Consider the following 15981-nt stretch of genomic DNA (forward strand, 5'->3'; position numbering starts at 1 on the left):
TGGCGGTACTCGTTACGGTGAACATTTGGTCGATCTCGCTATGCCACAACAAAGTAAATGTTGTTATTGGGGTCAAATACGACGCCACATGGACAAGTCAAAATACAATTTTCATTTAACAACTTCGACAGTCTCTGTTTACATCGTAAACCAAAGCACGCTGATCAGAAAACAACATGCCATCGGTGTACTGGGGAGAATTCCTGAGCATGTGGTTCTATATTTCAAGTACGCTATCGGCAGTGCAGCGGAAGAACAATTTGTTCCCAGAAGAAATGTTGGGCGTAAAAACAACAAGTATAACTTTGCTTCCCTTGTGATATGAGTTTTGAGGCCGCGAAATCTCTAAAACGGTGGGAAACGAGCCGTAAACAAGAGCATGTTTCGCCATCAAAACATGGCCGCCATTATCACGGATCATGCGTGGTGACAGTAAAACTAGCAGCATATTGCATAACGCGGATTGCGATCTTTAGAATGCCACCGTAAACGCTTGAAAAATATAAAATTTTGGGGCGACGATAGACATAGAAGGCAGTTTTATATTTTCGGAGGGTTTAATTTCAAAAATAACCGTAAGATTTTCCCAGTTAAGCGTTTTCTATTGTCAACATGTAATCGGTAACTTATTAGTATGTGCGGTCTGAGACGCTGAGCTACTTTTACAGTCAAGCTCTGTTCAATATTGTGGTCTCTACCGCGGGAGCTCGAAATGTGAGCGTCTCACAAAAACTTTGTTTACGATCCTATGGAGCAAAATTTTATGGACATAACCCTATTTTGATTGTTTTGGGGGTGTTGATATTTGTTTTAATTGGGGTATTAATATCTTTAGAAAATATGATTGGGTACAAGTCACCAAGCTTTGTTGATTATATATTCAATATTTATATGATAGATAATATACAACAATTTTCCTTGATCAATTGCTGCAAGTTTCAAGTAGAAAAAGCATGTATCATGATGTACATTTTCACTTGTTGAATTTGAAAGCACCGTTGGCCCCTGGTAAGGGGTTGTAGCGGGGAATCTATGCCAATTTTTTCAACATTACCGTTATATTTCCAAGCGGCAAGGAAGATTATAATTTCAACAATTTACAAATAGTTACGTTGAACCTATTCTGTTCAATATTTATATGAATGGTCCTCAGGTATGAATGAATAAAAAGTAGTACCTGTTTATCATCTTCTTTCCCTTGGACAGAAGTAGCTTGGACGCAGTTTACCTGTCAAATTAATTTTGTAATTTCGTGGGGTATGTTTATTCCGGGGGGTATGTTTATTAGATTTTGAATGTATGTTTATTTGGGAGATGAGAGTAAGGTTGAGAGGCAGGCCCTCATCATCACCTTTAGTCCACATATTATGACACAACATGAGGACCCATGGCCTGCCCCAGCTACAAATGTACTCACTAGATGGTTTGGATACACACACTGTCAGTTAAATACAAAGTTTTGTAATGCCTTTCCTGGAGCTTTAGTTTGAAATGGAGTTTGGTCTCAAAGTTGCAGATTATTTTTGAGTGTGCTTCTCCAGAATCATGTTTAGCTGTTAAATTTTGTGTGTTTCAGTGTATCATACTTTAGTCAGCTTGTAGCAGTTGGCACAACTTTTTGGAAAGGAGATAGATGTTTAAAATTTTCCCATTAAAGGATACTAGTAATGCAATTCCAAGGAGTATATATATATATATATACAGAACAGAATATATATATATAAATATATATTAAACAGTCAATCAGTGTTGAAGCAGGTCTCTGTGACACATGTGACACTCTGTGTAGTACTGGCCTGGCCACTTAGGTAGGCAGGAATGTTAACTTTGTTGTATTTTCTATCTACAAATACCAGTTGCAGATGTGACCGCTCCCATTTTCTGGAGAACTCCATTCCAGTCCCTATGTGAACCCCGCCAGCTGACAGAGTACATGGTACTGGAGGTGGAACCTATCCGCCACCACGACCGCGTACACGTGGCGGGGGAGGGCGCAAAGTCTCAGAAGGTACATCACAATGCTCTTTTTGTAAAAATGTCTGTCATTAATCTCTAAGCAGAAGTTGGGGTTGGGACTAAGAGGGCTGCCGCTTAATTTAGTCAGAAAACTTTACAATCTTCTGTCTCTGAGCATAGTCAATAACAGTCCAGGTTCTCTGTTCACAGCCAGGATCTATATACTATCAAAAGCCGACATTTCGATGACCATCTGTCACCTTCATCAGGTGACTGGTACTATATTCCACAGTGGTACACTGCAGCTAGAGGTTGCTGTTAGCAATGCAGTCCCAAACGTATAGTAAGGCATCATAATTTTATGGATGACATCCGCGCGCACATTGATTTTCGCCTGTTCTCGAAAGAAAAAAAATCACCTCCTCTAGATCTGAGGCTCCACGGAACTCCGGAACATGCCGACTCAGATCGCGGCAAAACGCCAGCATTGTGCCGGCTTGTCATAAAACTCGTTCTGTACTACCACATGTACAAAATACGTCAGCATCAAAGTTCACAAGAAAACTGGGGGCGTAACGTGAATTGGTACATGCCATCAACGTTTGCTAGGGGAATGCTACGTTTGCATAGTAAGTTGTACGAGAGACTCGTGGCTGCCAGCGAGTATCGCCCAGACAATTTCAAACATGACCTATCCAGAGTGGCTCTCACATGTTTCTTTTGCAACGATGAAAGGAGATATGGGAGAGGAGTTGAGGCATTGGTCTAGAGGTCTCACAGCGGAGATTTGTAAGTGTAATGTTTAATATGGAGTTCAATGCCATGTAACTTAACTTGACCTATTTACATGCAGGACCAGTTTACCTCCAGTTTGGGTCATGTCCACATGTCGCAGTGTATTATGACAAAGCCTATTCTCATGATCAATAAAGAACGTCGTAAGTATGATCCTTAGCCATCTCTCTCTTTTATACAAAACAATAAAAAAAGGTTTACGTCCAGCGACATAACAGAATAAACTCCAGAACCAGTAACAACAAGTTGCACGGAAGCGTCGTGCATGACATATTTCATATGTAATTCGACACCGCATACTTCATCATGTTTTTCTAGCTTACACGATAGCTAATATCTTTTAAAAGTAGCTGACTTTAAACCTTTCTTTGATATTCAGACTATCCATGGTGATTCGAGGTTTGAAACTATTGCCAGTTTTAGGAAGGTTTGATACAACCTAGGGACCATACGATATTTAGCGGGGGGAGGGGTGGTGCGTTGGGGGGAGGGTCATGGAAAATTTTTTCAAGGTGGGGGGGAGGGTCATGGAAAAAAATTCTGGTTTGGGGGGAGGGTCATGGACTTTTTTTTTACGAATCCATTGAATTGTTGTGAATAAACATTATGCTGTGGGCCGACAAACTGACGCTGTAAATAGCCCGCTATGCTGTCTTCTCACCCAGCCTAGCGGCGAAAAAATACAAAACTACCGTAGTAAACATGCCGAGGCATGCGTCCAGCACGCGCCTCCACTGTTTCACAGGAAGCTATTCAGCTATCAGCTCAAAGAGAGGTGCCAAATACTAAATTAGCACCCCCCTTACCGCTCCGATCTTATCTCGCAGCCCCTCCCACCCGGCAGCATTGCGCCAAAACGTCAACAGTAGCCAAGTACGCCTCTCTGCACGCTCAGCAGGGTGGGTCCCGGACTATTAGAACAGCTGTAAATGTATCAGATTCCCGGGGAATCTCCTTATTTGGAAGTTGACAGTCCGCAGTTGACCAACACAGAAGCTGTTATTAACGTAAAAGATTCCTTTCTTTGTCAGTGCGGGAATAGAATTAATTCTTAACTGTATTTCTGACAAATTTCTGGAGCAAGATTATGTCATTTTTTTCATCCAGAACAGTGAATTGATGCACAGAAAATTCATTTCTACAAATTAAAGTAGGATATAAAGTTTCAACTAAATTGATAAGCTGCGCCATGATTGGACGATTCGGCTGCTACAAATTTGTGGCGCCGCCCACGACTTTCCTTGTTCCAAGGGCCTTTAGTAGACTTTCTGGCGCCTTCGCCGACTATCATCAAAGGCTGCCGAATGTCAATCAGCGGCAATTTCCTGGGAAGAGAACTTCTGACAGCGTCGATATTGTAGCGCTTCGACTTCGGAGAAGACAGACACAGCCAAAAAACGGAAAACTGGTATCGACTATTGATAATTTTGAGTAGCTAAATAAACCAACGAGGTTAAAATCTCCTTGAATAAACTATTGATATTGTTGTTTCCGAGTTTTTAGTTGTCAAATATGACCCTCGAAACTGAAAAAGAAGCCTTCTCAATAGCCTAAAATGCAAGAGCTTCCGGGGGGCTTCGCGCAGTGAAAAATATGTCGGAGGGCATCGCCCCCAAAAAATCAAGCTGTTACAGTATTTCTTTTTACAACAGGGATGTCTAATATATAGCATATATCTCCTTGATTAAACTTAGCTTACTCTTCCAGCAAAATTTGTCCCTCATATAGCAGTTCAAAGGGTCCTGATTTCAAAATTTTTTCAACTGTCTTGCCCCCTATACAATTTGATTCTGCTGGTTCCCGGTTCTTGTTTTATAGCATGCGTCAGCTACATTGTATCCCAAGTGGACGCCCGATGTCCATATAGTAGTAGTTGTTTTATAAATGGGGGTCGTTTTTCTACCATTTTTACATGATACCTGTAGGGGGAGGGTCATGGAAAATTTTTTGGAGGTGGGGGGGAGGGTCATGGAAATTTTTTTTGAGATGGGGGGAGGGTCATGGAAATTTTTTTTGACCGGACTTCCAGTGCACCACCCCTCACTCACTCACTCACTCTATTGCCACCCCTCCCCCCCGGTAAATATGGTATGGTCCCCTAGCGACCCCCGGTCTGATGGTGCATTTTTGCACGGCAAAACATCATGGCCATGCGTTTATCACGTGAACGCCACATGGCGCGCATGTCGGTGAAATTCACAGATCAAAATTGTTTTCTTCCATCGCGTCAAGCAAGTGGCGGGACAAACATAGTGACTTAACTCTCATTTGTCTGTAGACTACTTTGGACAGTTACTGTGCATTTTTCTGGTCTATGTTCTTCAAGCAAAGCGCTAGAAGGGAAAAGACTGATGTCGACGATAATAGGTAAGCCTAGCATAATTCTACATCATAAACATCAGTATAAATTCATGCTTGCACGGCGTTAAACAGGCGGAGAAAAACTTACAGACCATGCCTTTCCTTTTAGAAGAGCTGATATTTCTGCCCATGGGTTTAACATTTGGCTCTGTCCGCACGGTTTTAAGATAAATACGTTTTGAATAAATTTGACGTTAATTGGTCATGATACATTATGTTAAAAGTGTCCTTATACAAAATGTAAGTATTCTCAAGTCGTATATCACCCACAGTCCTTGAAGCCAAATACCTTCTAATACTAGTAATAGTGTACTTCTTTGGTCGCTCTTCTGCTGAGTCTGCTATGATGAACAAGACAACCAACATGTACAAATGTACATGTACCTCCTTCAAATAAAGACTTGTGGTTCAATCTTAGGCTGTAGGCCTCGAAAGGAGAGTTTGTACTATATACATACCGAATATATACTAGTACCAGGATATCGGGTGATAGGCTGGGCGGATCCCGAACTTACCCGAAAGCCGACGTCGCCCGAAGGGCGCCCCACGGAGCCGCAGGCGCCGAGCGAATTCCTCGCGAACCTGATGAAATGTCATTTCAAACAACCTAATTTTCTGCTAATTCCTTCGACTCGGGCACTTGGCTTGGTGGTAATTCTCATGTTTGGTGTCCTGTTTACCCATGGAAAACACCTAGTTGATAATATACCTATGACAAAGGACGATACGAGGCATTTTGTAACGCCTGAAAATCCTTCTTTTCCCGATATGACCATTACCAGCAGTATGCCTGCTGCCGCACGGCACCGCTGTTCATGGAACAATGACATCATGGCCAGCAGATTATATATACCGGGCCGGTGCCATGCACGCAAGGGGTTTCGGCACCTAAGCTATCATTATGATAAGCATTAGAAATGCCAGGATTGTGAACATAGATATCTTTTTCATCATATATTTGTGTACCAGCATTGTACATGCGTTCCTATTTGCTTCTTACGTACTCACTAGATATCGTAATTCTAGCCAGATTTACCAGCTAAAATCAGACGATAAATGTGCTAAACCGTCCATTAAAACGACTATGACGTATCTGCAGTGTACCACATCTTTTGTTAGCATCCTGTTACTTTGTTACGTTGCCAAATGGGGACTGCAATGGACAGCAATAGGTCCGGATTGGCCCCTGAAAGATCAAAGACACCCTTTCTGGTAACGGAGACCAGGAGTGGTGGTTTCGTACCCCTAGATACATGTATTTTGAAGTTAGCTCCTCGGAGTGGCTGTCTCGCATATGAAGACGGGGGGCGGTCGGGAGTATTTGCATAACTATGGGTCAGGATGTCTTACGCAACTACTCAGCGGGGAAGACAAACTCGCTTAAAATTGTTTGAGTCCGCGGAGCTGAGGCCTACTGCCCATGGTTCAATTCGCAATACCAGCTTTGTAGTCCTGTGGTTTAGCAGCATTTTTTTCTGCTGGATTTTCTTTTTTTCACCCGCTCGCATTAGTTTTGGGGTCTCCAGAGGATGTCATCCATAAAATTAAGATGGTGTGGCCTAAGTAGTATATAGAAGAAGGCAGTGGCACCTATAGCTGCCATGCAGTGTGGAATAGCACCAGTCAGTATTACCCTGAAGGAAGTAATCACAGATGGTTATCGAAATGTTGGCTGTTGATTGTACATGTATATACAATGTCATGTAGATCCTGGTTGTGAATGAAAAACCTATCTCAAGCTTCTTATCCAGTGATTTTCCAACCTGATGAACTTACAATGTATTCAATCACAGTCTTCCACCTCAGCATGTGCTTGGATATAACCATTCAGCAGTTCACTCTTAATTAAAAATATTATGGTAATTTAAGTGTTTATGACACCAATTGAACATATAATTAAGGGTTAATGACCCGCCTGTTCCTCGGTGTATATGGTGTCATAACGCCAGGTCATGTGCTATAACCACCGAATAAAACCACCTCGTTCGCTTCGCTCACTCTGTGGTTTTATGAGGTGGTTATAGCACATGACCAGGCGTTATGACACCATATACACCGAGGAACAGGCGGGTCATTAACGTTATTATCACATAGCCTATCTAAACTGACCCATATAAGAGAGACAAATTTCTGTATGATACATTCTTTATTTAATACTATACATGTACATCAATCCATTATACATATGATCTTCTGAGTTCATATAATCCAATGCAAACAAGCGGTGACTTGTCTTCGAGCCCACACGGTTATAAATTAACGGGTTGTTAGACGCCTAGGTGTGGTAAGAATCGTGCATGTTTACCTCCCCTTAACTTGCAGTTTCCCCGGATAATTATTGCTCAAGCCAGAAAAGAAATCCCACAGAAGCGTACACATATCGAGCCAAGATCATTGTAGGTACAAACCTGTAAGAATTTGGGCCATTTTGACGATAATTCTTTCGATGCCAACACATCGGTTTGGGGAAGTTACGTGTTCGCCCTGGGGAGGGGGGCGTTTGTTTTGAACAAGGCGACATCACTTTGCCGGCAATGATTTAATTTTCGCCGGGTAAAACCCCTCAGAAACGTGAACATACCGACCTGGGGTCCTCTTGGGTAGAAACGTAGGAAGTTTCATGGGCGATTTCTTTGTCTGCCAAGATTTGCTACTTTGGGAAGTGATGAGTGGGGAGGGGACTCTGTGTGCCCGCTGCTTCTTGTTGGTCACACTCGTCAGCTTCCTTGCCCCCCAACTGCTGAAGCATGTCTGATTTTGTTCCTGGGCGTCTTCCCCAACTTCCCATGACCCGAAAACTGACTCTAAGTCGGCGTCTGTCAGTTCCTCGACGTAAAACTGGTACGGGTGATGATGCCCGACAAATTTGAAACAACTATCGTCTGCGGACGGTGCCACTCTCTCGGTAGAGGTGTGAAAAATTTTGTTTTTAGTCCTCTCGTTTGAATTTCACTTAAATTGAAATTTGTTCATTTTTTCACGTATTCTAAGAAGATTTTGTGAATTTTGAGAAAATATTTTTTTCTAAACAAGGGTAAGAAAAAGATTCATCAAAAAGACACCCCCTCTACAAAATGGAATAAGTGTTGTGTTATAGCTCGGGTGTGTTATGGCCCCATAACACATGGGCAATGGAGGCTTCTGATTGGTCGACGCCATCTAGCTATGTGATAATATTCTATGATTGTATGAGTGTTGTTCATTAAACATAAACATTTGCACCTTGGTTTAATTACTTTGGTGACGTCACATTGAACACAGCAGCTGCTTGCAAACAAAGCAAATATTGTGTGATATCCTGCAATTGTATGTTATCATGTTGAATTAGCACTGTTTCTTTCACATGAGTTCTTTTAGTTCCAGTTATGAACCTGCTGCCTTGTTCACTGTGACAAAGTTTTAACAACATCTTATTCAATTACCTGATGGCACGAAATCAAGAGCTGGAAGCATCATCTTGGATGGTTTGATGTTAGATAACATTGAAAGGTGTACATTTAATGCAAATGTTCTGTGATTATTGGATTAATGAATAAAGATTATTATTGAACATATTCAGACAATGTTGAAAAGTGGACATACATGTGTACCAGAGATGCATTGTGTTAATGGTGTCTTTTTTTTCCTTCCATGGTTTTGTCCAATGTACTTTATTTCAAACTGTATACAGAATAAAAATAGTTTGAAATAAAGTACATGGACAAAACCATGGAAGGAAAAAAACAAAAACAAAAAACATCAACACATGCATCTGATTGTCTTGTTTCTGCAGCACCTGCTGGCGGATGTGTGGGTGGCACGATGTTCGGACCTGGGGATGCACGACAGCCAGTACCACTGTCGGACCCACCTGGGGCACCTGCTGAAGGCTGGGGACCTGGTGCACGGGTAAGGCTGGGATCACAACTTTCATGCCGTCCTGCAAAACCAAGTGTAGCTGAAGCATACAGAGTGTGTTTTTGTTTTACCAGCAAGCTTTCCAACATTATTTGAGCCGTAAACACAGTGTCACTTAGAATGGTAGTGTCAAAAGGTCTGAAGACATTCAGACTTACCAATGATATGCGTGAGTTCACTCAATTGTCAATGATGACAGACAATGAACAAAAGTTTTTTGCCATTTCAAGCATTTATCTATTCGATTTTAAGATAATTCATGTATGTACACAAACGTACATGTTAACTTTGCCGTCATTTTTTTAAAGGTTCGACCTTTCTAATGCCAATGTGAACAACGATTTCCTGAACAAGATGAAGCCAGACCGTCTTCCTGACGTTGTCCTGGTGAAGAAGGTGTTCGACAAGAGTAAACGCCACCGCAGGCGCAACTGGAAACTCAAGAGACTGGCCAAGGAGTTAGAGACTATGGACACTGACTCCATGGAGAGGTATGTTTTAGATTCTTTACCATTTAGATATAATTGCAATCGATAAACTTGTGAATCTGTTCTTTCTTCTTCAAAATGTTGACCACGAAAAGCACATATCACAAAGAAGTACCCCAAACTATGAGCTGTGTTTAAAAAACTAGTCTTGTTCAAAATACAAATCATTGTGTATTTTTTGTGTTCCTATTGATGGTCCAGTCAAAGTACCATAATTTTGTACCGGTACTAGTAATAGTTGCACAGTGACTGGTGTTACAGTGTAAATGTTCATCTGTGTTGGAAGTTATAGATAATAGAGGTTTATGGAAAAGTTATCTTGTAGAAGACCATTCTCATGATTATTTCAGAAGGTAGTTGAAATTTTTTTGATAATGATTTCTCTGTCGACTTGAACTCAGGGATTACAGTGAGTTTCTTGAAGACCTGGAAGAAGACCCGCTGTACAGGAAAGATGTCAACATCTACCGAGATGCCAAGAAGCTGGCATTTGAGTCGGACACAGAGGACGATGATGCGCCCAGAATCAGCCTGCAGGAAATGCTGGAAGATCTTCACATCTCTGAGGACGCTACAGGAGGAGAGGGGGCTGAGATGATGATGGACTAGCGATGTGTAGAAGAGCCACCTAGCAGTTTGCAAGTAAAGTGTATGTCAGGACAGTGGTATTCACAGACACCTTAATATCTGGTCTATGGATGCGAAAGAGCAGATGACAGAATTAGGGTAATGCAAACTAGAATTTGTAGTAAAAGTGTGAAAATTTTGTGCCAGGTATGACAGAGCATGCACAGATTACAGACTGTCTTGCGACAGTGACCTGAAGACCCTGAGGTCAAAGTTGGAATACATGTGAGAGAGCTGACATGCCCGTAGTTAAGACCACAGGCAGCAAAAATCTGCTACATTAATTTATAGCTTTTTGTCACCTTAGACAACTATGTATTCCCTGGCTTACAATGAACGTATGGTTCTGGCCATGTGACCCCAAGAAAGCTGAATTTAGACTACTATTGTTAGTCTACTTTTACATGTAAATGTGTCGATTCCAGGGTTCCGTTACAGCTGTACTGCTCTTCATCTCTCCTTTTATACCAGTAACTTGGTGCAAAAGTCCTTACTGTTACTGACAAGGTTTATAATAGGAGGTAGGTTTTGAAGGAGTGTGTATGATGTTACCAACTGTGCCAAACACCAGACTACATGGTTAGTACATAGGTACAGTAGTAAACATTGATGCACAACCAGGAGCCTTGCATGGTGTCCAAACATCCTTTATTGGCACTTCCATAACATATCAATAAGTACCCTTTAAATTGTGAATTACAAAAGATGATTAAAATTAATTACAATTTCCACAACCGTCCTGTACAAGAAAGTGCCAGTTTTTGAATCTGCAAGCTGATATAGAGAATTTCTGATTTGTTTTTCTCTTCCCCTATCAACTTGAAGATCAGAAAACATAATTATGCAGGGTTCTGTATTGCAGCAAACCAAGATGGGTAGAAACCCCTCAATATGTTCCCTATGAACTTCTACTAAACAATAAGGCCATTGCTATATCTAAAGTACATGTAGCAGTTAATTTTGATTTTAAAAAGATGATTTTATTGTATGGGAAATGCCAGCATTAAGGGTTAATAATCTTTTTGATAAGAGTAGGAGTGGCCTGACTAAACTTTATGAATACAAGTAAGAATGGTTTGTAATTGGATACAGAATATGAACGCTGAAATGAATCGTATATGGGGGGAGGGCGGTGATGCGTTTGCATCAAGTTTTGAGTCAGACAAAGCGAAAGAAACATCAAAAAAAGCATGCTTCGTCCTCAGTCTCAGATTGACCGCTTTACCGTTGTCAAACATATGACTTTGAGTAGAACAATGGCTTTGGTAAATAGACAAATGTATCATCTAATTTGAAATCTATACAAAATGTATACTACATAAATGATGTTTTAAGGCATTCGGAGAAGGTGCCACTACATTATCATTAATAAATGCCATCTGTACAGTCATTATTTTGCTACAGTCATAGAGCATGAGAAGTACAATATAGTTCTTCCAAAATGTTTATTAGAATGTCCTCCTGGATAACCTGGAGCAGAAATAGAATAGTTTAGGACACATGTGCAGAGAGGGGGTGTACGACCATGAACAGTTGCTTGAACTTATAATGATTTGAAGGTTTTTGGAGACTAATATGAATAAGTGTTTTTCTCAGATATCAAAACAAAGAAATGGCTGACCAGCATCAGGTCATATCCATTGCATTATCTGTTGCATAGAGGGGGGTGGATTGTGTTGACAAAATATTCAGTAAAATTTTTGTTTGCTTTGGGCGTTCTATAAAGGGGTTCTGAATATTTACACCAGGCACTTTATTACTACCAGACACAATACAATGTACATGTAGGTACTGATAAAAGACTTGTTTTCTTTCTCTATCCTTAACTGACAAAGGTGCAAGCCATGTCCTTTTGGATTCAATATTTTCCAATAGCATCTGCATGCTGGTCACACTGTGCAGAGCTGCCAGGATCTCTCAGTCCGTTGTGCCAGAAATGACTGGAAACACTTGACAGCAAAAGGCGAACATGCTCAACTTCTGTCTTGTCAAGTACTGATGCCAAAGCTGCTTTTCATTCTATGCAAAATCAAGAAACAAATCCTATGTATACATATTTGCAACCTACCACTTGTTGGCTCTATAATTACATACTCTACATAACATGTACCAAATTGTAAGAAGTTCAACTAAGGGTACAAGACTATTATTTGCGATAATCATTATACATTGTCAAGCATATTCAATGGTCATTAATTTACATAACAAAATATACACAAGTTCAAATTTTACCACATTTAGTACATACATGTTGGACCTCAGTGAAGTATGTTGTTCCTTTCCATCCTTTGTTCCCAAAGTGTTGTCAAAATAAAAATTTTGTTATTTGGCTGTGAAATTGCCTTACTTGAAGCTCTCTTAACACATATGCCTGATAAAAACGTTCCTTACAAATAGAGGATTTTGTCTGCATAATTTCTCAGGTGTATACTGCTGAAACTGACTGTCAGATACTTGCACATTATTATGTTGAAGGATGATATGAAGAAGTTCCAAGCTTTTCTAAATAGCATGTACAATAAAGATAGTGATCTTTATAACCAACAGACCTAAAAGTTTACTTTTCCATTGGCATGGACATCACTAACTAATCAAGCTGAAGCATGTATAAAGCAGTTACATGTAAGAACAAACAATCATAGTTACACCATACACGACTGGCAGAGAGGCACTGAAACTGGTGCAGTTTCATCCTTACATTTTACTGCAGTTTCTTATGATATCTGCTCGAAGTCCTAAAGCAACAAACTTTAAATTGATGTATAATCTCAAAGCAAGGCCTCATTGTCGTCTGTGAACGACCCACCAATACAAACCCTAGCCAGAACAGTACAATTCAACATTACAACATACCTGCAGTTCTATCAGTTGAAGCTAGGGGGCAGATTTGAAAGCTGCCTACTGTAGACTTGCAAGCAGTGTTTGTTGATATCAAAAGTAGTCAAGGCAGGGTTTTTGTAGAAGGTATAATCTAAGGCAACAACTCTAGGCAAAAAGGCACTAAATGGTTAGTTGTCAACCAGCATGTCCATATTTGGTTACTCATTGTGGTCTTGTTCCAATCATTTGTCTCTAATAATAATGTTCCATTCATTGCACTGATTGACTGCAGTTCTTACAATAGCTGCTAGAGGTCCTAAAGTAACAACAAGCTTCTATTGCTCTTGTATCTGCAGAAAGCTCTACAATATAGAAGTAAGTCCCTGCACACATTTTCAGTCTGGTTGCCTGAACATTGCTTTTCATAGACTCTGTGTAGAATGTTATAAAATACCATCTTGTATTACAGTGCTTGTCAAATATATATTGTGACTACTATACATTCTTTTTAACAAGTAATACCCTTTTCCCATACTCTTTAAGATCTGAATCAATTGAATCTCATGATACGTACTTGTAGCCAGAGTATGTACAGAACATATCAAGTTCCCACATGTCCCAACAGACCTTCATAATAACCAAACTTCACACTGAAATGTGTGAAGGTTAGTCTACAATTGTGCATGTCAACAGTTACGGATCATTCATATGTTACTGTATGTAAATACTATGGAAATGTTTGATTACATCAGGTGTACATGTACTGCACAGTTTCAACTAGATTGGTTCCCACTCAAACCATGAACAAATATTTGAGGTACACGACATAAATTGTACACTAGATATTCCCTTGACATAAGGATGAAAAATGTTTAAAAAGCTGTGGTTGGTCAACACGTTGTTGTTGACATAATCACTCACTAGTACTTAACCTTCCTTCTGCTGCTTAACCTCATGACCAGCACACATTTGTTACCAAATAAAAAGAACCCCTCAGCAGGGGCAGGGTTAAGGAACCAGGTTTAGAAGTACAGAATGGTGCTGTGTTGAACTTCTCCCTGCTACTTACATGTATCCTGACAAAATTAACCACACATTTGATACCAAAAGACTACATGTACGTCAGCAGGGGAAGGCTGAGCTGCAGTAGTGGGTGGGGGTCCTATCTCCTGCTATGACTGGGGAGGTGTACGTTTGTGAGCTGCCAGTGTTGTGAAGACTTGCCGGGATCACACGGCTGCATAGAGGGTTCCTGGGGGGAGCCGCTGTGGGGCTTGTCCAGACACTGGTTACTGTTCACATGCTTCAGTAGCTGGATCTGGGGTAAAGGCAGTGTTTAAAGACATAACTTGTCGAACACATTCTTTAACTATCTTTTTCTTGTCTTGGCGGCTTCTGTGCCAAGTTTAATCAAGGCAACAAACAAGGCAACAATGGATCTTGAATGGATATTGCCCAAATTCGTTGCGTCCATATATGCTTGCATTGCCATGCTTGAATTGTGCTGTCAACCTTCCATATCCTGAAAAATGGCCATATTTCATCTATGCCACAAAATTGCACAAGAAGAAACTGATTTTGTCAAGAAAAGGACCAAACATTGACAAAAATAATACCTTGTAGTGAGGTTAAAACATCATTATCTTTAAAAATCGCTGGTCAAATGGCTAGTTACAAGTTAGCTCAATCGGTTACGTCGTCAGACTGCGCTCTTGGTACGAAGATTCGAAGGACCCCAGTTCCATACAGAGTGTGGACATCTTTCTTTTTTTACTTTTTAAACACTCAGCCATTTAATATTTACAACGCCTTTGTCTTATGAACAGGACTTCATAGATTCCAAACCCGGCCTTTGAAATATTTTTCTGGCGGAATTATGGAAGTTGACATTAACTGCTACCATACCACCAGGCTGCATTCTTTCAATGGTCACACAACATTCTAAAAAGCAGTCACATCAAAATGAGCATTACCGTATTTTTTTGAGACGCTTTAGTCTTGTAAACCATACAAATATTGTATGTACATGTACTTGTGGATAAAAAGCACACAGCAGGTCAAAACAATATTATACATTGATTCATATATGGAGTTCTTGCTGACATCATGAATCTTTATTCCCTTCACACACATACATGAGTATTATGAACCTACTTTTTCATCATATTCCCAGAGCTGGTTGCCGCCCAGGTGGTGGCACTTGAAGAGCATGACTGGTCCCCCTGGTTTGGACACATCAAGGCACAGGTCGTCTGTTCTCAGCTCCTTCTCTTTAGTATACGAGAACACCTGCAAACATAGCAGCACATTCTCATGACAGGACAATCAATACTTCAGGCTATGGGCCCATAATTTGTGAACTCAGATACACACAGCATCAGGCTAGACCAGTTACCTTAAGGAAATCAGCAGCACATTTCTTTGCAGCACATTCAACTTGCTACATCATGGTGTAGTGTGATGCAACTCTCTTAACACTCATCTGAATTTCACTGTAGATTATTTAGTAGAGATTGCAAAATAACACCTACCACCAACACTACATATAAAAAAATAAAATGAACTGCCCATCTTTCTTGTCTTCATCAAATTAAAATAAAGAGAAAGCCATTAGAGGGTTTATTAGTAACTGGTTAATTGAAATTGGTTACTTCAATCATGCAAAAATCACTGAGTGCAAGAAGATGTATAATAATGAGATTATCATTTGGCAGTGATTCTCAAATCCCTTACGAACTGAACTGTCAAATTGTGATGGCTCAATTTAGCAAATCCTTCTTAGTCTGTGATTCAAATGAAATAAATCTCTAGTGAACTACCTTTTGATTTACAAAATGGAATGTAATGTTTGCTAACAACAAAACTCAGGACACTCTCCAAAGTAGCTGACCAAAGCACTGTGACTAAGAAATACTACTAATTGCTGTAAGTCTGCCCTCTTGTGGCTCAAGTTCAATCACCTCTCTGTCTTTCTGACATTTAGGACAGCTCTTCATCTCCTAAACTGCACAGCTTCAAAGGTTGAAGATCAACATGG

General features: G+C 40.4%; 2 protein-coding genes across 3 annotated transcripts in view; one reads left to right on the plus strand and one right to left on the minus strand.

The window, feature by feature from the left end:
* LOC136447883 (60S ribosomal export protein NMD3-like) overlaps nt 1–12462 on the plus strand; it is a 28934-nt gene extending 16472 nt beyond the window's left edge. Inside the window, exons 8-11 of the mRNA XM_066447005.1 lie at nt 1857–2008; nt 8885–9000; nt 9318–9500; nt 9899–12462. Coding sequence (XP_066303102.1) covers nt 1857–2008; nt 8885–9000; nt 9318–9500; nt 9899–10106 — 659 coding nt within the window. The 3' untranslated portion in view covers nt 10107–12462. The remainder of the gene's footprint in view (nt 1–1856; nt 2009–8884; nt 9001–9317; nt 9501–9898) is intronic.
* The window catches only part of LOC136447882 (polypeptide N-acetylgalactosaminyltransferase 13-like), a 52471-nt gene continuing 48042 nt past the window's right edge, over nt 11553–15981 (minus strand). For both annotated transcript variants that reach the window (XM_066447003.1, XM_066447002.1), the window contains 2 exons: nt 15099–15233; nt 11553–14262 (listed from right to left, as the gene is read on the minus strand). In XM_066447003.1, the coding sequence (XP_066303100.1) occupies nt 14107–14262; nt 15099–15233 (291 nt within the window). In that variant the 3' untranslated portion in view covers nt 11553–14106. The remainder of the gene's footprint in view (nt 14263–15098; nt 15234–15981) is intronic.

Source organism: Branchiostoma lanceolatum, chromosome 13 (assembly GCF_035083965.1).
Source record: "Branchiostoma lanceolatum isolate klBraLanc5 chromosome 13, klBraLanc5.hap2, whole genome shotgun sequence".
Taxonomy (NCBI): Eukaryota; Metazoa; Chordata; class Leptocardii; order Amphioxiformes; family Branchiostomatidae; genus Branchiostoma; species Branchiostoma lanceolatum.